Source organism: Cucumis melo, chromosome 9 (assembly GCF_025177605.1).
Source record: "Cucumis melo cultivar AY chromosome 9, USDA_Cmelo_AY_1.0, whole genome shotgun sequence".
Lineage (NCBI taxonomy): Eukaryota > Viridiplantae > Streptophyta > Magnoliopsida > Cucurbitales > Cucurbitaceae > Cucumis > Cucumis melo.
In genome coordinates, this window is record NC_066865.1 from 23,933,718 (window position 1) to 23,954,183 (window position 20,466).

Consider the following 20,466-nt stretch of genomic DNA (forward strand, 5'->3'; position numbering starts at 1 on the left):
GAAGTTCTATACAAGGCATTAGGTGTATATATATATATATATATATATATATATATATATATATATCATTGCCATATTATTATCATTCATTCATATTTAGATAACATATATCAAATTAGTATAGTATTGATAATATTAGCACTTATAATAAAGATGTATTGTTATATGTTTAATTCGTATATTGGACTTTTGATTTCTTCAACGTGGTATTTCTTTTGTAAAATTTGTAAAGTAATTCCTACTCTCTAAGTATATCATAAGATTAAGAAGAAGAAGAAAAAAAACACGTCTTCACATGCATTCTCTAAACGTGGAGTATTTTATTCATTTATATTAAAGAAAGGAAAATTATTTTATGCATTTATTTCTATTATTGTAAAGCAAAAACATGCTACGTGGGTTCCAACCTCTAAACCATGATTTTCCATGAGATTAAGCTCCAAGATTTAAGAGTGAAAAATAATACTTAAAACATTTACATTGTTCATTTATAGATTTAACCATATGAAATAATCTCTCTTTTTATTTTTTATTTTTTAGTTTTAGATCAACTAATTAAACTGATTTAGCAATGTGTTTATCCTCCAAATGGGAAAACCGAAGCTGTCGGGTCAAAGTCAAAGAACCACGTAAAAACGTGGTAAATTATTTAAGCAAAAATAAAACGATGAACAAAATAAAACTCTCTCTACCATTTTGTTTGACTTAAGAAATTAAATTAATTATTTGTTGTACATTTCTTACTCAACCATTTGATCAATAATTATAATTTCCTTAGCTTCAAAGACAGTGAAAATGATCTTCAAGAATCATCACTGTATTAAATGCCATACCCTTTTTTTTATTTATTTTTTTAAAAAAAGAATTGAATTATTGCCTCTATAAAAAGAATACTTTAAATTTATATTGAGTGAGATTACTAAAAAGACATGCAATTTTTCACATGCAATTCTTTTAAAGTAAAAGTTTCTAGTTTGATCTTTTGTACTTTGACATCTTTTTTATACAAAAGTTATCTAAAAAGAGTGATAAAAGTGGTTGAATCATAATGGCCGAAAATATATATCGAATTAGATTATAAGTTTAATAGGTTATTATCTATCTATAATAGATTCGTAAATTTTAAAAACATTATCATAGGTTTTTAATCTTTTAAATTTATTTGACAATAATAGGCTTTCTTTTCTCCAAACTTTTTAATTATGGAACTTTCACCAAAGAAATATATATAAAAACCTAAAAACAAAAACAAGATTTGTAAATGAAAATTTATTTTAAATGGCATGACCAATAAATGTATTTTTAAATATAGAAAAATAGTAAAATGTCAAAAATGCAAATTCTTGTCATTTTTTTTATATGTACATATAAGTTGATCATTAGTAGAAGGTGAATAATATTGATCAAATTAGGTTTTAATTTAGTTTTTTCTTTTTGTCCTGTTAGACATTCTATTAAATTTCTCATTGTATTAGGAAAAAAATAATCAAGAGTTGATTGTTGAGACCAAATTCTTACTTTGAGTTTACTGTCTGTAAATTAAAAAAAGAAAAAGTTGGAAGATAAACCCTAAAAAATTTAGAAAACTAAATCATACCCAAAACCTCAAAGTTGGTGAACTAATACCAAATTATGAACTACAATCTCTAACTTAACCTTAATGATATTGAATACTTTACTAAAATATACCCATTAAACACTATTATAAACCTTTTTATCTAAATATTATAATCAATTCAAGAATAGATGAATAAACACCAACGATAACTTAACTCAACTAAAATTCGACGAGTGTACTAATAATCAATAAAAATCTGTGGTTTGAATTATTCTGTTTTAATATAACTATATTATTAAAAAAGGTCAGGTATCATCAACAAAACTTGCAACGAAGAAGTAGCCAACTCGAGTAAATTTATATTGTTAACTTCTTTGTTAAAGGTTAAATTTTTCTTAGCTAAAATTTAATAAACAAAAAAAATATCAAAATAAATAGATAATCGATAAAATATTTACAGTCTATAGAAAATATAACGTAATAGATTTTGTCGTAGCAGAGAGTAATAAATAAATTGAAAAGGAAAAAAAAAAAAGGAAAGAAAGGGTTAGTGAAGAAGTCAACGACGTGAATAGAAAAATTGAAAATAAATAAATAAAATAAAATGCATAGAAATGGAAGTGTGAAAATAAAAACCCATTTTCCGAGATCGTCTCTTGACACAAACCCAACGCGTTTCTTTCTTCAACCGTCGTTAAAACCCCCCCATATCTCTTTCTTCTTCTTCTTCACTGGCGAAAATGGCGACACCAACATTCAACAAATCCAAATCCACTCAATCCGCCGTCGTTTGGGACTGCGGAAGCTCTCTCTACGATTCCTTCGAACTCAACTCCCTCAAACGCCAACTCGATTCAGCAATTGCTTCAAGAACTCTGTCCATGCCTCACCTCCCCGGCCGCCGCTGCCTTCTTCCTCCTCCTCCTCCTCCTCCACCCCCGCCTTCCAAAAGATCATCCAAGATTTCTAGGTCTCTGCACAAATTTCTCCGGTCGGTTTTCAGGCACAAGACCAATTCGATCCCTGGCAGCTTTGAGGCTAATCCGGAACGAGTCGACGAGGGATTCTACGTTCTTTATGAAGATGAATCGAATTCACTTTCTGCTGTTCCGGAGGTTGGATTCCCCGGATTTTCGCCTGAAATTGGGTCTTTAGTTCGGCGGACGACGTCGGAGAGATTCACGGCTGCTACTTCTATGAGTATTTCTTGTGCTTGAAGGTGCCAGCTTCTTAATTAGTTCTTAGAATATGTAAATTAATTAGTTTGTTTTTTTTAGATGTTAATTAACTCTATTAACACATGTTAGGCATATTTGTATTTAGATTTTTAATATTCTCAAAGTTTTATTTTCTTTAAATACTTCCTCAGTTGTACACTCTAAAATTTATATTACCATATTAAACAAGTTTAAGTCGATGGCTACGTTGAAACGAAAGTGAATGGAATTCATGAAAATATTGACATATGAATAGGAACACACCACGTAGATCAAAAGTTAAATAAACATTATTAACCAAAGTCTAAACACCAAAAAGTTTGTACGAAAGAAAAATGTATTTTTTTTCTCTGGTTGTCATAGCTGTGTGTAGACTTTCGTAGAAGAGGGGCAAAGTATAGTAGAGTATTATTTTAGGTATGCTTTAAAGATGAAGGAACCTTCTTCTTTAATACATTTTCATCTATTTATTGTTTATATATATTACATATACAGCTACAGATATGGCATCAAACTTGTCATTAATATATAAACCCTATAATGGTGTGACACTTTAAAATACAAACCCATTAATGACGACGAGAAGCAGAGCCAAAAAAGATAATTATATATAACTATTATTATTGTTAATTATTACTACCCCTCCATGGAACATAAAAGAAAAAAAAAAAAAAAAGACATGAAAGAAAGGAGGGAAGGTATCTCCAAGAACATACCCTATGACATTTGCATATCAATCAACTTTTCATACTGTAAGCACGGGCTTCAACCAATTACATGTTCTCAAAACACCCTCTCACAAAAGCATGTCTCTTTAAATAGTTTGACTTCCATCATACTAAAAAGAAAAAGATGATTTCTAGACTCGTGTATGACTGCACATGAACACATTAGGAAACTAATTTTTCTTGTTACATTTGTATACAAAAGATACAGTTGAAATTCACTAATATTAATTTCTAGACTCGTGTATACAATATGAATAAATTGAGCAATACAATATCATAGTATTCAAAATATATATATCAGTCAATAGTATAAATATTTATGATAGTGTCTGTGTGCGATACATTCACCATATTAATGGCAGTGAGGGAGAGATGGAAAGTGATGGCCATGGACTTAAATTTTTCTACCAATTCTCACTGTGCCATCAGTTCTTTCTCGTGATTTTTATTAATGCAAATTTCAAATTATAAAAAAAAAAAAAAAAAAAAAAGAACCCCCACAACTAATTTCTTGTTATTTATATACATCAAAGACATTAATTATATATTAGAATCATTTAAATTTATATTTAAATTAAAAGAACATTTAGGTAAAATATGAACTAAAGTGCACTTGAATTTTAGGAGCCAGAGGCTGAATGTAATGTATTTAATCTTGTTTACATTCCAACTTTAAAATGATTAGTAACAATTAGGTGAATGTTTCTTAGGCTTAATTTGAAACTCTAGCAAAAAGCATACATGTTAATATCGAAAAATAAGTGTTAGAAGATGAACTAAAACTAATTAACAATATAGAAATTGAAATTGAAATCGATCTTATCAATATAGAATATTGAAAGCCAGCGTTAAACAAGTTGGTTGGTTTTTTAGGCGGTGAGGTTCGATTTAAGATTGTTTGATCCAATTCTTTTTTTCTTTTATTATTTTTCTATTTCTTTAATATTTTTCTATTTCTATCCAATTCCTTTTGAACTCCAAATTTTAACGCCCAACTAAAATTGTTTTCTGGATTTTTCTTCACTGCACATGACCCAATCCTAGTTGAACGACCCAATTGACCAAAAACCATAGAAATCAATCCCATTTCCTTCCAAAGATGATAACCCATCTCTGTTCTCTTCGTCAAGCTCCAACTTTTCCATTCGTCTCAACTTTTCTGAGCTCTTCTCCTTCTTCTTTCCCCAATGTTGGAGCAAACCCATACAGGATTTCAGTGGAGCCTCACCCTCTCAGAAACAGAAGCTTCAAAAGTAAAAGAAATGGGATTATCTGTGGGGCAATTTTACCTGTGGATCCATGGGCACCCAACATCGATTCTCAGAGCATAGCCTCCCAGATTTTTGCCTTTTCCCTCTTTCCTTACATTGGTTTCTTGTACTTCATCACCAAATCAAAGACCGCTCCCAAGCTCACTCTCTTCGGTTTCTATTTCTTGCTTGCCTTCGTGGGTGCTACCAGTGAGTTCCCATCTCCTTTGTTTTTTTTTTTTTTTTTTTTTTTTTTTTTTTTTTTTTAATTTTCAGTCCAATATGAAGTATCGTTTTAAATTTGATTGAAATGGGTGGCACAACTTCTTGAATTTTAGAGAAATTGGCTTGTGGGTCTATGAACTACCTTTGATTTTGAAGTTTAGAATTACTAGATTAGGATATATCTACCCATTTGTATTTGTTTGAAAAAGAATTATCATCTTTATCCACTTTGTTATAGTTTACAAACAGAATGGACGGTGTTTGAAATGTTGTTGGGATATATATTAGAAATAGAATTTGCACATTGAGTTTATTTTCTCTTTTCTTTTTGAGTTCGATCAGCAATTGTGGAATTGTGGTGGTAGGATCGAACCATCCACCTTTGGATCGTAACTTATATTCGGACATATTAGTTGTCAGCAAAGATTAAAGTATCAATCTTGTTATTGATATTGTAATTTTTTCCCTTATCAGTACAATTTCTATGTTGATTTTCATTTTGGTTTTTGGTTTCTTTCACACCAACTTCCTCCTAATCTGGTTGAAATTCCACAATTCTGTATAATTCATTTTACACTTTTTGAATGAAAACTTTAATCCTAATGCCTATTATTTATTACTGATAACTACTTGATTTCAATTCATGGTGGCTACAACTCTGCAGTTCCTGCTGGAATATATGGTAATTATTCCTCATTAAACAACATTTTATATTCACATTGCTATACCTTTTTTATTTTCTTTTTCATAAATGACCAAATCGTTTAACTTCCAATTGCTTTGCTCTCTTGGAACAGCAAAGGTTCATTATGGAACTTCCTTGTCTAATGTTGATTGGTTACATGGAGGGGCTGAATCACTTCTCACTCTGACAAATCTTTTCATTGTGTTGGGTTTGAGAGGAGCTCTTAGGAAGTATGGGGAGGCTGAAAACTCTACATCCTCACCTGTTCTAGAGTTGGAAAAAGAGAAGGCTGTTGTAGATAAATAGTTGTATGTTCCAAACACTTTAGTTGAAATATTTGTTTCTATGGGCTTTGTGCCCTGTAAATATAGGACGAAAAATCAAGCAACGTTGAAAATGTGCATTCTCTTTTTACTTTCTCTCCTCTACTGTTATATAAACTGCCCCTTTGGAGTTGTATGAACATCACTGATCAACCATTATAATTGTGATTCTGTCTTGGTTTTGCTTTATGGAAAGCTTTTGGCTAACTTCTTAGCATTTCCACAACTATGAGGTCTTTTAGGTTTCAACAAAAGTTCCATTGAGAACTATTTTGATTCCTTTACTGCAGGAGTCTTGCTGCTGTCCAAGCTGATGATCTTGGGTTATATAATCATCCTTTGGTGGTATATCTTACATAAATCTCACTCGGTTTTATAACTGTCATTGCAGTTTTTCGTCTATGACTTCAATCGGTTCTTGCAAGTAGTTTTTCAAAATGATATGTGCAAACCATTGTTTCTCTTTTTTCTTCATTCCTCAGTTGCTCAGCTTGTTTGACATGATTGTGATGTGGTCGACTACGAGTAATATGAGTGCAAAAACTCCCGTTGTACAGAAAAAGTGCTAATATTATCGAACTCGAATTGGTTAAAGTCTTGCTCCTCACCTTTAATGAGCAAATCGTTGATTCAAATGCACCTCAGAGGTGCAATGTCTCATGGTGTTAGATTCTGTTGTTTGAGATTATTTGTTAACAAACGTTCTACTGTTATTTAGATTATAGAATTTGAAAAACAGATTTTCAAGAACGTCATTCAAATTTACCATAAAGTATGACTCAAATTATCCCGAATCGTGAACAAAACATACCTTTAGCTTCTCTTTATCGTTTATCGACATAGTTTGATTGATTCGTATTTTTCTTTTGATATTTATTTTTGGTTTCTTCTAATTTTATATAAATTAAAGGCAAAGAATAATTTAGGGTTGTAAAGCATTTGATTCTAAATGAGAATTCCTTTGTCTCTTCTCAATTGACAAATAACATAATTCATATTTTCTTATTATGTTTTTTTTTTCTTTTTTCTTTCGTCTTTGAATCTCTCCCATTTCCTCATTTTGAGTGTATATTCTAATTCAATATTTATAAATAATTTAAATAAAGAGAGAGAATATATTTTAAATTAAATGTTTACAAACCTACAAGAGCAAAAGCACATAAATAAACAAAAATTCTCCTCAATTTTTTTTTTTTTTGAATTTCCATGTTTTTTTAATTTAAATAATTTTAAAAGTTAGGTCAAACTGATTAAGATTGTTACGTCTACGAATTAAATAGGTTAAGCATATGCTCACTATAAGAAAAAGATAGAAAGAAAGTTCACTGAAACCTCTCCTTTCAATACCTGTATTTTAAATACGGAAAGTATCATTTATATATACTATTGAACTAAGCGTCAAGGACCTTGTGACTTGTACTCTTTTACTCAATCGAGACTAATAAAAAGAGGGCCACTTAACACTTTAAGTATGACATTAAGACATAACTACAACGATATACTAAAAAATTCATAATCAGATATTCGAATCATCACTTTTACTTGTTGAATTTTAACTTCATATTTTGTTGTTGATATTTTCACCGTTTGTTATATTTAACTTCATATCTTTTGATATAACATCTAAACATAAGTTTATTATATATTCATATGTAACATAAGGAGATAAATTTACATGTAGAACTACGGGATCAAATCTAGAAGCATAAAATATACCTTTTTCCCTTTAAATTCTGAAAGGTCATTCCAATTATGATAAACACACAGCTCATCTTTTATTCTTTTGTTAAAAGAAGAAAAAGAAAAAGGAATCTGATTTCCTCTCCATAAATTCAGACTTGAAGAGTTCTGTTTTAGTCTATATGATTTTTCCCCTTCTCTTAAAAGTAACTTTTCATCCAATTTCAACATTATTATTCAATGGGTTGATGTGACTTTATAAGCTCCATATATCCAGAATAGTCCTAATTTTTTAAAATAATTTTCAATTAATATTTTAAAATTCCCGATTTTAGTCGTAACTTAAAAAGTATCCATTGGTTTAGCTACAATCTTTGTAGTCTGAATTTTGTGTTTAGTAGATTAACATCTTAACACAGTCTTCAACTCAACCTTTTAAATTTTGGGTTAGATTGTGTATCGGTCTTTATTAGTTTTGTTTTTCAATAATTCAATTATAGGGATTTGTTGAAAGTGTACTCATAATCTTCCAAATATGTGAAGAAACATATTTAGAGCACATTTAGCTCATCAATGACTAAGGTTCTAATAGGTCATTGGTTTGAATTTTCATGAGCTTACGGTGTAATATACCTATACATTTATAATATATTCCTTTACCCTATCAAAATCAACTTAAAAATGAATGACAAAAGTTTGTTTCTTTAAGAAAGTTATAAAGAGAAAAAAGGAATAATTTTGAATATGGGGTGCGCTGTCAAATCCACTTTGTTGAAGAGTATAAAGCCCCTCCAGACTTAGCTATGCATTAACCAAACAGTTCCTTCCGACCATCTTTTGAGAGTCCTAACACAAAAAGCTTCAACTTTTATTACATCAATGGCATACCAACAATGCACCAAGCCAGCTGATCATGCGCATGGCCAGCACCAGCAGAAGCACGACCAACAACATGATCACCATTGCTTCGGCGGCCATGTCTCCGACAAGATCAAGGGCGTCTTCGTCAAAGGCCACCATCACGACCAGGCTCATCCGGCATCGGGCGCAGTGCACCACTCTGCCAACGACAGCCACTGCAAGGGAAGTGGGTCAAAGAAGAAGAAGGAACACCAAGTGAAAAAGGAAGGAGGTTTGTTGCATAAGATCAAGGAAGCCTTTTCTGACCATAGCAGTGATAGTAGTGACAGTGAAAATGAATGTCACAAACCACATCACAATAAAAAGGCAAGTTTGATTTTCTTCGTTCTAATTTCTCCGCCATTGTGAAATTAAATTTACCAAGTGTTGGATCATTTAATTACTAGCCGAAACCTCAGTTGTGTACGTTTAGTTTTAGCATGTTAACAACAGCTTGTGATAGTACTAACTGTTGATTTTAATTGATTGGATCTGGTGCATTGTCGCTGGTATCTCTTCGTAAATTTTCTTTTTATTTTGATTTCTATCCCTCTTTTGTTTCATAATGTAATTATTTGGCCTGGATTTGCAGAAATGAAGGGAGAGAAGGAAGGTGAATCGATTGAAGGAACAGTGTGGCTGCCTCTAAACTAGCTGCTACTACTACTATGAATTTACGTAAAGCAGAAATAAAGATGCACAATGTTGGATAAAGATAATAATTTATGAGACTACTGTACCTATTTCTTTCTTGTTTAAAATAAAACTTCTGTATTCCTACCCTCCTTATCTATATAAAAAGTACATGCTATCCGACACACATAATCACACAAATGTTATGCTATCTTTTAACCGAGCTTGTTTCTTGCATCAAAAAACAACTCAACATATCCAGCCTTACTGATTTGCAAATTCAAAAATAATTTAATGGATAAGACACTAATTAACACTTGAAAGTTGATGGTTTGATTCCTACTCCCACAAATAACCTCACATTTTCATCCTCAAATGTACTTTCTCGAAGTAGCATAACTAACATATACACAAATAACCTCACATTTTCATCCTCAAATGTACTTTCTCGAAGTAGCATAACTAACATATACATGTAAAATGTAAAATGAGTATGCAATTGATGAGAAATGAAATGAGGTGAGAGGCATCTCAAATTTTATATAAGGATAAAACAAAAGAGTAAAAAGGAAAATGAGTTCCCTTTTGACCAGAACTACAAAAAGAGAAGGGAAGTGCTAAAACTAGCATACATAATTTTGGTTGAAAAATTTATAAGCTGATGTTACGACCATTTATGTTACAAATTCAACCTCTAAAACACACATTTGTACAAGGAAAGAAGGGTTTAGTTAAAGCCATCCAAGAAACCCAGCAACAAAAGTAGCAAGGGCCTGAGCAGCAAGATTTTCGGCTTCGTCTTTACTTGAACCTTTGCCCTGAAGATATTTCTTTGAAATCTGAAAAGAATGGTCACCACCATCAATAACATGTAAACCACTGATTGATTTCATCCTCTTCCGAATATCCTCCAGTTTCTCTAGAGGACACAGAGCATCCCTGCTACCCTGAATGGCACAATGACATCATTCAACATCAATCAAATTTCTCAGGTATCTACGAATGTTTTATGTTTTGTTAAAATTCTATTATCAACAATACATGCCAGCATTCATTACGCAAAGCACTCAAATATAGGGTGCAAGATAATAAACATTCAATCCATGGTCCAATTGACAAAGGCAAGCCAACAAAAATATTATAGCATTCAGAACAAAGCATGACAATAGTAATGCTCCATCGTGGATCCAGGTCTATATTATTAATTTGCTATAGGAGATGTGGGCTATGATTCATATCTTTCAGAAGAGAACATTGCAGCATACATTATTCAGTTTTTGATGTAAGTGGTGTAAAAATAAAGTACCTGTACAAACATGATGGGAACCATAACTTGCAACAGCGTCTGGTCTCGGACATCCCCTTTCAAGCCCTAAAATATGCAATTTTACATGATTAATCGGCACAAGCTTGAAGATTCATTTATACAGCGTTAAGATGTCACCTTCATTGCCATTTTTAACCGCAATTATCTTCCAAACCCATTAAGACCGACAGCTATTAACCCAAAACACTTTAATTTGAGTATAAGTCCAAATCCAACGTATATTAGTCATGTCACTAACTTTTTGCAATTCTGAACTAGAAGGACAAGCTTATTTGCCCATCAAAATTTCATTTAAAAAAATTAAGGTTGTCTCAGGATTGTTAAGACCATAACAATTATTTCCAACGAAAACCACAACTCAAAATCAGTTCAATTACCCTAATGCCTGAAGGCTTTTTCAATCTGATATGCATAAATAATCTCAAACCTTCAAGGGATACCCCAAGCAAATAATTGCTGAAGCATGGATGTCTTCCTCACAAGCAACCATGCAACTTACTCTGCCAATAAATAAAATAAGTAAAAACCACATATGACAGAAAATCTCAAACTTATTACATATTAAGTTGAAAGTTATATACTGTTTAAAAACCCCAAAGTAATAAATTGAATTAGTCCCAAACATCACCTGGGATATTTTCATTCATTTCAATAGACTGTCTGAGGAAATTAAGATTCTATAACACTTGAGAAGTTCATTCCATGTATAGCAACCAAAGGCCATACAATTTGGAAATATTTCAAAAAGGATGATTGCAACAAACAAAATTATTACCTCGAACCCATTGATTTACCCGCCAAAATCAAAGGGTGGCCAGGGTACTTTGCAGTTGTCCTCTTGACAATTTCTACATGATATGGAACCAATTTTTCTGCCTTGGGAGGAGATTTCCTTCCGCCAGAAATATCTGTCAAATCAAAACTCAAAAGATTAATTGAAAGAAACAACCAAAATCAAGTTCTTCTCATACTAGTAACATAGCAAAATGTATACGATACTATATCAATCAATTGTTAAATGTGAAGCACTCACATGGATAATCAAAAGTGACAACTTCAACGGCATGCAGTGCCTTGCCTAACATATCCTTCCATCTGGAAGCAATCAAGAAACTTTAGTGTTTATAGGTCAACTAATTGGTCAAAAATGTTTTAACAGGATAAAAGCAAACCATACCAGTACAACAATTTAAATCTCAAACAAGAGATTAAAAATAACGACTTAAAAAACATGGTCAAATACAGAAACAGAATTTCACTAAGCAAGAAATTCCACACAAGCCTTCCCAATTTCCACAACTGAAAATGAATTCCACCCTTCAGATGATTGATGGAGAATCATTAGGCTTCACGATAAAAACAAATAAATTCTAAAAGCCGAGCAAGTAAACTGTAGCAGCAAAGCTCAAGGAACAACTATCCCCACAACTGAAAATTGAACCCTAAATTCGTATCACCCTAGCCACAAAGTTGTTGTAATTCATAAACTAAATTAAAGGGAAGAGATAAAAGGAGAAGAAAGACCTGATCATCCATTCAGAAGAAGAAGGGGCGCCAGCACCGTGAGCGAAAACCACGACAGGGGACAATCGATTAACAGAGGAAGAAGTGGCAAGTAAGGTCTCAAAAGCGTCATCAATAGCGAGGCTTTTACGACGGCGTTTAGAAGGAGGTGAGGAAGCCATTGATGAAACCTAATCCTTTATCAAATCAACGAAACCCTAATGATGAAACCCAAGGAACAGAGCTAACTTTGGCGCCAAACTCAGAACGATGACCAAAAGAAAATGTTCATATTCATTTCTCATTTCACATCTCAGTGTGTGATGTGATGAATGAAAGCAAAAGCAACTTCTGAAGCTTCCATTATCGTATGACATTGCGGCCCACTCAGGCCTAAATTATATTGGGCTTTCAATCTGGAAGCCCAAACTCTCACAAGAAAACACTTTTTTACTTTACAAAATGTCTGCTAATTGTTGATTTTCTGTCAAAATTATTAAAATTTTCGAATATAATATATTGGATTAGGTTTCTATTTAATCAATGGGATGGAAGCTTTTTTTTCCTACAACATATGAGTCGAAAATTTGGATCTTTTAACTTTCTTAATAAAAAATATATGTCTTAGTTAGTTGAGTTATGTTCAAGTCGACTTCGATGAAAAAACAATCCATAAAATGATCAAAAACTCGTCAATTTAATTTAAAATGATTGATTTAGTTTATTATTAATGTTATTAAGTACATGGAACCTTCTATCTAAAAGAAAAGATTATATTTCAATTAAGATGGAGTATACTCAAATGCTTCAAAATTACTTGAATTTTCCAACAAATCAATTTTGAGTTATAGGTTTTTCGTTTTCATATTCGAGAACAAAAAGGAACTTTAATTCATTATTCAACGTGAGAGAATATTGGTTAAAAAGGCAACACAGCAAACTTGTTTTTAAGTTTTATTGGGTTAAAATACCGTCTTTAGGCCCTACACTTTGGGTCTCATCACATTTTTAGTCTAATTGGCCGAAGTCCAAGTTTAAAATTTAATATATTCGATATCTTCCGTTATGATATTGATGAACATCATCGTAAACACTTTCGAGACAAATGAAATATAGATGCTACAAACTGAGAATGTGAAAATTTCACAAGTTTAAAGAACAAAATATACAAAGTACATGAATTTAGAAGTTATCAGAGCACAGACCATCTTGCTCTGTGCTGGTGAGCTCCGAGCACGGCCATGGACTAACCATAAGAGCTGCACCACTTACATACGAGCAAGTCCATGGTACTGATCTCGGTCTCGTCGTACCGCGAAAGTTGATGTTTGAAAGACATATACCAGTAAATGGAGAGTCTCTCAAGCCATATATAGAACCAGCTTGCTGTACTTTCACGCCCCAAGCATTTTTAATCGTGATGTCTTTGACAATAGGAAGAGCATTTGGGTCGAACTTATCGTCGGGATGATCTCCGGTATCGCCAGCTATCTTTAGACCCTTTCTTGAATTCTCCATGTAGACATTGGACACAGTTATGTTCTTTATGAACCCTCCTCTTCCGATGTTTGTCTTGATGTTGATACCAACTCCCATGTCGTAAAAGTTTAGGTGTTCTGCTAATACATTTGCCACTCCACCAGAGGTTTCACTTCCAACTGCAACTCCAGCAAATGGACTAGACCCCGAAATTCTTCGGATGGTAATGTCGTAACTACTGCGACCATAAGCAATACCGTATTCATCCCACCCACTCTTCACAGCTACAAGATCATCTCCAGTCGAAATGTAGGAATCTTCTATGCAAACGTTATTGCTTGAATCTGTGGAGCATCAGTTTGCAAGTTTTGTTACTTTCAAGTATATACAAAGCTAATATAATGAGAATTTCGAACATGATTTACAATAAGCACTTGTTTTAACAAGTTTATTTAGCTCTTGTAATCAGAACAATGAAGTGCCTAAGGATCCGAAAGTGCACCTGGATCAACTCCATCGGTGTTAGGGGAATCACGAGGAGCCAATATCGTGACATATCTGACAACAACATTACTGCAATGGAAGATAAAAATGTAAGATAGAAACTATACAACATACTGAGCTTGGAGCAATTATATGGAGCTGTAACAAGATTGAAGATAAGACTTCAATACTTACCTGCAGTAAACAGGGTGAATGTTCCAAAACGGAGAATTCAGGAACATTACATTGGATATGATGATATTATATGAATTGATAAATTCAACAAGATTAGGCCTAGTGTACTTAAGAGTTCCTGTCCTCCACATATTCCACCAGGCATCACCTTGGCCATCAATAGTCCCATTCTCACCTAAGATAACAATTTTACTCAGGTTATCAATATCCATAACTTTTCCAAAAACAGCACAAGTAACCCAAGGTCGCGATTTCTTTCATATTTAAAAGAATTTGATGATTCATACCAGTAATCACCACATCATGAACACCGTGTCCATGGATAAAGCTTACATATCTTCCTCCAGGGCGCTCCCTCCCTCTTCCATAAGATGGCAACGGAGCTATTACTGGCCAATTTGAAGAATCCTGGACAATCAATCGAAAACAACAAGCTTACTAAAGGAATTTGCAAAACGCAAGTAAAGTAAAAGAATTTTCAGCTATTTAGCATATGAGAACATTTACAGATGTCGGACAAGTCTCATGATCATCAGCAAATCACTTCGTAGGAAGGATAATAGAGACAATAGTACGAATGGTGAAATATTTTAGACCCAGGATCTAGTAACCATTAAAATTGACCATCCATTGGCATACACACAGACCCACCAGAGAAAGAATGTTTATAGGAGGCTAGTAAGTAGTAATCTTAGAGGAGTCAACTTTTAGGCCATAGAATAAATTAGACCCCTTTTTCTCTTTCTGCTAGCAGAAATAAACATGACGTTGTGCAGGTAGTATATGGGTTAGCTAGGAGAGACTTGATCTTAAACAAAGGGAGATATGGGCCTTAGGAGACTATTTTTGGTGAAAGCTCCCATTACGGGACTTGGAGAGACTAAGTAGGCCTCTAGAAAGGCTATAGTTTATTGTAACTTCTCTTGATATTGCAACGAATGACTATCTGTGTGCTTCTTGAGTTTTCTTGTTATGTACTATCCTAACAAACTTAAGACAAGTAATTACCATCACTCCTTACAACGTTGTCATTATCATTGTAATTTAAGTAGAACCCACCAATGTTTTTACATAGTTTACACATTAGATAATTGAACATGAACTAACTGACAACCAATTTTGTTTGCATGAAATTGATGTCCAGATCAGTAGAATAACAATCACAAATTAGCAATTTTGAGCTATGAATTGACCAATCAACTAAAATGGGATCACATTCTAATTAAAAGTTAGCATCAGAGGCTGACAAAGAACAGCCTGTCAAGGGTCCAATCATATATAATCGTATTAATTTAGAGTGGATGCACATGCCACAGCCTAAATCAAAGACCCACCCACCACTTCTTGCAATTTCCATTCCGGACCCACATTCATTCTTTCATTCTCATTAATTTCAATCCCCTAATTTAGAAACCATTATCATTATGAATGTTTTGAATTTGTTATTTGACATTATTTATGTTATTTAGGAATCCGGTTCTAAAGTTAAAGAATAGTGCAATATAGAAATTCTATAACACTGCTGGTCCTCCTAAATCTGTAATATAAGATTTTCACTCTAATAATAATAAATTGAGAATTGTTCTCTCACTGCCATGAACCTAGCTACACTATTAGCCAACCATGTAATATCTGTGCCGATTCTCTCCCGGTTACATTTTCTATTTTATTTGTTTGTGGATTTCATACCAATCTCCGACAAAAACAAGCTCAATATCACAATTGACGATTGAAAAAACACACACACGTGGACCTTAAACATGAACAACCACACAAATCACAGACTAGGAAAAGAAGAATGAAGTTCGGTTCAGTTGAGACTTGAGAGAGATGTAAATACCTGAACAGCTTTGATAACGGCGCCTTTAGCAAGGTAGAGAGTCATATGGCTAGTGAGATTGAAGGTCTCGGTCAAGTAAACCCCCGGAGGAATGTAAAGCAAAGTACCCCCTCTTCTCCTCAAATGCTGAATCCGATAAATGGCAGCTCGAAAGGCTCTGGTGTTCAATGTTCGGCCATCACCGATTCCACCAAAGTCGGCAATGGAAATCTTGTCGTTCCTGTACTTCATGGGGACTATACCGGAGCAGGTAGTGAGGTCGGCGACCGCGAGTGGAGAGGGGAAAAGGGTAGTGAAGAAAATGAAAACGAAGAGGGAAAAGGGGACCATTGTGAAGAAATGGGAAAGAAAACAAGGAGAAAGGAGTTGAGAGAAGCTTTTTTGGGGGAATTAAGTAAGGATTTAAAGAAGAAGAAGAAGTAGATCTGAGAGTGAAAACAAGGAGAAAGATCGAAGAAGGGAAGTGGAAATGGAGAAAAGATTTGAGGATTTTTGTTAATTAATGGAAGAAAATGGCGAGGAAGAAAGAGAAAAATCGGTAAGGAGGCTTTAACTGTGTGTGTTAAGTTTGTTTGTAAGAAAAAGAAACGCATTTGATTTTAGCGCTTTGGCCCACACTTTGCACTGAGGAGGAAGAAACTTTATTATATAATATATGGGATGAAGCTATGGTTGGATGCTTCGTTATCTACATCCTACCAACAATTTTATAAATAAATAACTTTTACACAGTAACATTGTTTTTGTATTTTTAAATTTAGATAATATCTTATCTATTTTATCATGATATTTTCCTTTATCCAAAGATTACCATAATTTAGTTGCATTCTATCAATTTTCTAATGTTATATTATTGCGAGTGTTAGGAGGGCTAACTAGAGTTTGATTTCACATACATCTATCTATCCTTGAAAATGGTGTTTGAAAATCCATATTGAGACACAATCTAAGTAAGAGACTCCACTTAGATTACAAAGGGAACGATTTGTTAGTCATTCAACTTCTTTAAGTATAACTAACCTTAATCATACTACTTATTACAATAAAACAAATTAACTTGAAGTTTTGGTATATGTAAATCGAAAAATTTTTGGTATATTAACAAACTCCAAATATACATTAACGTTAATAACACATACTCGTTACAATCAACCAAATTAAAGTTTAGGCATATATTACATATACCTCACTCAAATCAAAAGTAAGAGGTTTGAATCCTCTTAACTTCAACGTTAGATCTAAAAAAAACTGTCGGTTGATACCAAAATCCAAAATTTTGTATCCTAAAGTAAGACTTTCCACATCTAAATTTATATCATTTTAAAAAAACTTCCTCTTTTGTTTGTCCACTTTAAGATTAACAATCTCTAATTTGCAAGAACTTGCCAGATTAGGTCCGCGTCAAAAGAAGGCATCTTCGCCAATGAGTAACACTCTGTTTCCGACCCCGCCATCGCACAATCCATAGAGACGGCTTTAGGAGAGTTTTCAAAGTTCCACAAACCCTCTTCCGCCGTGGCCGGCGGCTGCACATTTTCCCAACTCCACTCTTCTGTCAACTCCGCTGCTGCTGGTGGCAGAGACACCGAGGACGACGATGAAGAACATGAACCAGATATCCAACCCAAATCGCCGCCGGTTCTCTGAGAATCCTTCTTCTTTACACTCTTCTTCCCTTTCCCCTTCCGAATCTTCTGAAAAATCGCTTGAATCTTAGCGTCCACCATTTTCTTCAACTCACTCAACCTCGCAAACTCGCCGGAGCTCAAATCGGTCTTCAGGTCCTTAAGATTCGGGAAATTCAACCGCGCATATTCCCCCCGGAGCTTACAGGCGGCACAGTCGTATGCATAGGCGGCTGTCTCCGGCGAATCGTAAGTTCCTAACCACACCCTCATCCGATTCTGTGGCAGCCGGATCTCCGCCACCCATTTCCCCCAATGTCTCTGTCGCACTCCTCTATAAATCTTCCTCTCTCCACCGTTCACGGCGGCGCCACTTCTCGAATACAACAATTCGTACGCCCTTGAAAACAAATCCCGAGACCCATTTGATTTCCTGTCTTGAGAAAATTTCTGTAGTACTTCCCGCTGCTGGAGATACACCGACGACCCCGCCGCCGGCTGAAAATCTCTGCTATCGGTAACAGAGGACAAACTCTCACTGTGAGACAAGATCGAATCCAATGTATTTCCTCCACCTGTTAGAATCAAATTCGAAAGAGCCGTTGGAACATCCGTTAGGCAGAACTGAAGGTTCGGTGTGTTGATCATGGTGTTCATGTTTTCCGACGAGGTCTCTGAAACAGGGAATTTTTGTTAGAACTCAGAAAAGAGAGATTGAATCATTGATGTTTTTTGTTTATCTTTGTGGGGTTTTGTTGTGCTTATCGAAGGATGAAGAAGGAGTAGTGTTAGAGTGGGAATTTATAGGTGATGATGAAGAAGAAGAAGAAACAGAGTGAAGAAAAATGGAGGACCTGGTCATTGATTGAAGGCCAAAATGCCACTTTTTGGATTTAATGAAAAAAGTCAGATTTAAAAGCGGAATTATGAGAGATTGATTCACACACGGAAAAACGAAACAAAAGTCTATGAATGTTCATAAATTGCAAAGCCACGCGGCTAATATTGGTGGCGCCATGTTTTGTTTCTGATTGTTGCTCTGTTCAACAAGACGCTTTCTCCTTTGCCTTCCCACTCCTTGTCAACTTTTACATGAATTTTCATTTTTCAACTTTCTCTCTTCTGTTTAAACAAAATACTTTGGTTATTTCCTTTTTCTTCTGTAAGAACTAACAAAATTTGAGGAGTGAAACGATGTAGTCCTAAGCTTGAACACAAATCTATGAACATAGTTGAAAGGTTGTATAAAATTTTTAGGTTTGTATAAAGTGTAAGGTATTGAAATGATGTTTCTCTCGTGAAGGAAAATTGTACCTTTCAACTTCTGGAATAGAATATGATCTCAATTAAGTTGAGCTAATACTAAGCTTACTTTAGCTCGAGGATGTTTATCTCTTTAGTTGAATAGTTATATGATTAATGATCAAATCATTTGCATTTGATGTAATTTGTCAATCAAGTTATATTTATATTAAGTCTAAATTATAAACTAATTTAAAAAAAAAAAAATCATAAATACAAAATGGGTCATTCAAAGACTCATTTGAATTGTTCGTCAGATTAAAAAAGATGTAACTAAATTATAATTAGGCTATAAATTTATTGAAATTAACCTCTTAATCTTAAAGAACTCGTTGCAAGTAAACGAAGGGAGCTTTTAGGGTAAAAAGTTGAATAGTGAGGTGTAAAGAGTGATGAATCTAAAAAACAAGACCTCGGTATAGAAAGTTTTAAAATATAAAATTGATGGTTTTTTTAGTAGTATAACCCACCAACTTCTTAGACTAAAACGGCATGAAGTTCTTATATACTTCTGTTTCTTTATTTTTTGGGTTAAAGACATCTCTCCTAAGATAAAAGTAAAAAATTTTACCTTTTAACTCATTTACTCTCTAAAGTGACACAAATAATAATAATTATTATGAACATCCATTCTAGTATTTATGAATATGTATAGTAAAATTCCATAAATTAAATTGATGACGGACCATATTAAAAGAGTTCAACCAAATCCTAGAATTTGTATATGTATATATATTCATTTCTCCATATAATCATTATATTCATTCTATTTAGGAAAGGAATTGAGAATTGCAATGCTCTCTATGTAGTTCTTTTTTTCCTAGAAAAAATCAATTAAGAGAGAAGATAAAAGAAACTAATTTTGAACCAATCATCATTGATATTAGAAAAGCTTTTTTTTTTTTTTTTTGAATGATTTTTCTTTTATTAAAAGGAAAAAGGTGGGTTGGATTTAGATGGGATGCTCAACCAATATTAATGGTTGTATTATTATTTATCCAAAATAAAAATAAAAATAAAAATAAAAAACAAAAAAAGAAAAAAAATTGTATCAATCATATGCCTAACAGATAACTACTAATCAATGACGGACAATGACTATTTTCTAATTTTCTTTAACAAAACTTTGACTTTAGCCTCTTCTTTTTTTTTTTTTTTTTTTTTCATTTTCATTACTATTATTATTTTATTTCATTTCTTTTTTGATAGCTTACTCTATTTTGAGAAGTGTACTATCCTATTGTGTATGAAGTTGTTCGGGCTATTTATGGAAAACATGACACTTCAAATAAGTTTGAAAAACTTGTATGATCATATAAATATATAGAAGTACGTATGATGTTACATCTTTTATCCATGCTCTAAACTGATTTTAGGAGATAATAAACTTATAGCAAACTACGGTATGTATAAGTTATATTTATGACGTATGTATTGTTATTAAATTTGAATCTTCACACGTTTCATTTGAGCATTTTGAAATTTAGAAGATGCAAAAGTGAAACTTTTGAAG

General features: G+C 33.3%; 6 protein-coding genes across 8 annotated transcripts; 3 read left to right on the top strand and 3 right to left on the bottom strand.

The window, feature by feature from the left end:
- Positions 1-2,190: 2,190 nt before the first annotated feature.
- On the top strand, positions 2,191-2,970 carry LOC103482814 (uncharacterized). Its single transcript, XM_008439159.3, has one exon. It carries the CDS (start codon positions 2,299-2,301, stop codon positions 2,773-2,775), a length of 477 nt encoding a protein of 158 aa, XP_008437381.1. The 5' UTR covers positions 2,191-2,298; the 3' UTR covers positions 2,776-2,970.
- A 1,496-nt stretch (positions 2,971-4,466) lies between these two features.
- On the top strand, positions 4,467-6,175 carry LOC103483076 (uncharacterized). 2 transcript variants are annotated; one of them, XM_008439508.3, is made up of 3 exons: positions 4,476-4,963; positions 5,643-5,660; positions 5,776-6,175. In XM_008439508.3, exons 1-3 carry the CDS (start codon positions 4,603-4,605, stop codon positions 5,967-5,969), a joined length of 573 nt encoding a protein of 190 aa, XP_008437730.2. In that variant the 5' UTR covers positions 4,476-4,602; the 3' UTR covers positions 5,970-6,175. The 2 variants fall into 2 exon arrangements, with proteins under 2 accessions (XP_050945861.1, XP_008437730.2); XM_051089904.1 differs by lacking the exon at positions 5,643-5,660 and having other exon boundaries at positions 4,467-4,963.
- Positions 6,176-8,078: 1,903 nt separating this feature from the next.
- Positions 8,079-9,348, top strand: LOC103482815 (uncharacterized). Of its 2 annotated transcripts, none has more exons than XM_008439161.3 (2): positions 8,079-8,893; positions 9,159-9,348. In XM_008439161.3, the coding sequence occupies exons 1-2, from the start codon at positions 8,546-8,548 to the stop codon at positions 9,162-9,164; spliced, it is 354 nt and encodes a 117-aa protein (XP_008437383.1). In that variant the 5' UTR covers positions 8,079-8,545; the 3' UTR covers positions 9,165-9,348. The 2 variants fall into 2 exon arrangements, with proteins under 2 accessions (XP_008437383.1, XP_050945862.1); XM_051089905.1 differs by having other exon boundaries at positions 8,460-8,897.
- Positions 9,349-9,714: 366 nt separating this feature from the next.
- On the bottom strand, positions 9,715-12,361 carry LOC103482816 (uncharacterized). The gene is made up of 6 exons (XM_008439163.2): positions 12,051-12,361; positions 11,560-11,621; positions 11,302-11,434; positions 10,954-11,026; positions 10,506-10,571; positions 9,715-10,146 (listed from the first exon to the last, which is right to left on the bottom strand). Exons 1-6 carry the CDS (start codon positions 12,209-12,211, stop codon positions 9,931-9,933), a joined length of 711 nt encoding a protein of 236 aa, XP_008437385.1. The 5' UTR covers positions 12,212-12,361; the 3' UTR covers positions 9,715-9,930.
- Positions 12,362-13,062: 701 nt separating this feature from the next.
- On the bottom strand, positions 13,063-16,699 carry LOC103482817 (probable polygalacturonase). Its single transcript, XM_008439164.3, has 5 exons — positions 16,027-16,699; positions 14,474-14,594; positions 14,187-14,361; positions 14,011-14,081; positions 13,063-13,852 (listed from the first exon to the last, which is right to left on the bottom strand). The coding sequence occupies exons 1-5, from the start codon at positions 16,354-16,356 to the stop codon at positions 13,212-13,214; spliced, it is 1,338 nt and encodes a 445-aa protein (XP_008437386.2). The 5' UTR covers positions 16,357-16,699; the 3' UTR covers positions 13,063-13,211.
- A 400-nt stretch (positions 16,700-17,099) lies between these two features.
- LOC103482818 (ethylene-responsive transcription factor ERF061-like) lies at positions 17,100-18,838 on the bottom strand. The gene has a single exon (XM_008439165.3). It carries the CDS (start codon positions 18,306-18,308, stop codon positions 17,394-17,396), a length of 915 nt encoding a protein of 304 aa, XP_008437387.2. The 5' UTR covers positions 18,309-18,838; the 3' UTR covers positions 17,100-17,393.
- Between the last annotated feature and the right edge of the window lie 1,628 nt (positions 18,839-20,466).

Bases quoted from the DNA above. Each gene is read 5' to 3' on its own strand.
- LOC103482814 (XM_008439159.3), top strand. From the start codon at position 2,299: ATGGCGACACCAACATTCAACAAATCCAAATCCACTCAATCCGCCGTC.
- LOC103483076 (XM_008439508.3), top strand. From the start codon at position 4,603: ATGATAACCCATCTCTGTTCTCTTCGTCAAGCTCCAACTTTTCCATTC.
- LOC103482815 (XM_051089905.1), top strand. From the start codon at position 8,546: ATGGCATACCAACAATGCACCAAGCCAGCTGATCATGCGCATGGCCAG. The intron at 8,898-9,158 runs GTTTGATTTTCT...CTGGATTTGCAG, and splicing joins ACATCACAATAAAAAGGCAA to AAATGAAGGGAGAGAAGGAA.
- LOC103482816 (XM_008439163.2), bottom strand. From the start codon at position 12,211: ATGGCTTCCTCACCTCCTTCTAAACGCCGTCGTAAAAGCCTCGCTATT. The intron at 11,622-12,050 runs GTCTTTCTTCTC...GATTGCTTCCAG, and splicing joins TCTTCTGAATGGATGATCAG to ATGGAAGGATATGTTAGGCA. The intron at 11,435-11,559 runs GTGAGTGCTTCA...TTGATTTGACAG, and splicing joins TGTCACTTTTGATTATCCAT to ATATTTCTGGCGGAAGGAAA.
- LOC103482817 (XM_008439164.3), bottom strand. From the start codon at position 16,356: ATGGTCCCCTTTTCCCTCTTCGTTTTCATTTTCTTCACTACCCTTTTC. The intron at 14,362-14,473 runs GTATGAATCATC...TTGTTATCTTAG, and splicing joins TCATGATGTGGTGATTACTG to GTGAGAATGGGACTATTGAT. The intron at 14,082-14,186 runs GTAAGTATTGAA...CTTCCATTGCAG, and splicing joins ATTCACCCTGTTTACTGCAG to TAATGTTGTTGTCAGATATG.
- LOC103482818 (XM_008439165.3), bottom strand. From the start codon at position 18,308: ATGAACACCATGATCAACACACCGAACCTTCAGTTCTGCCTAACGGAT.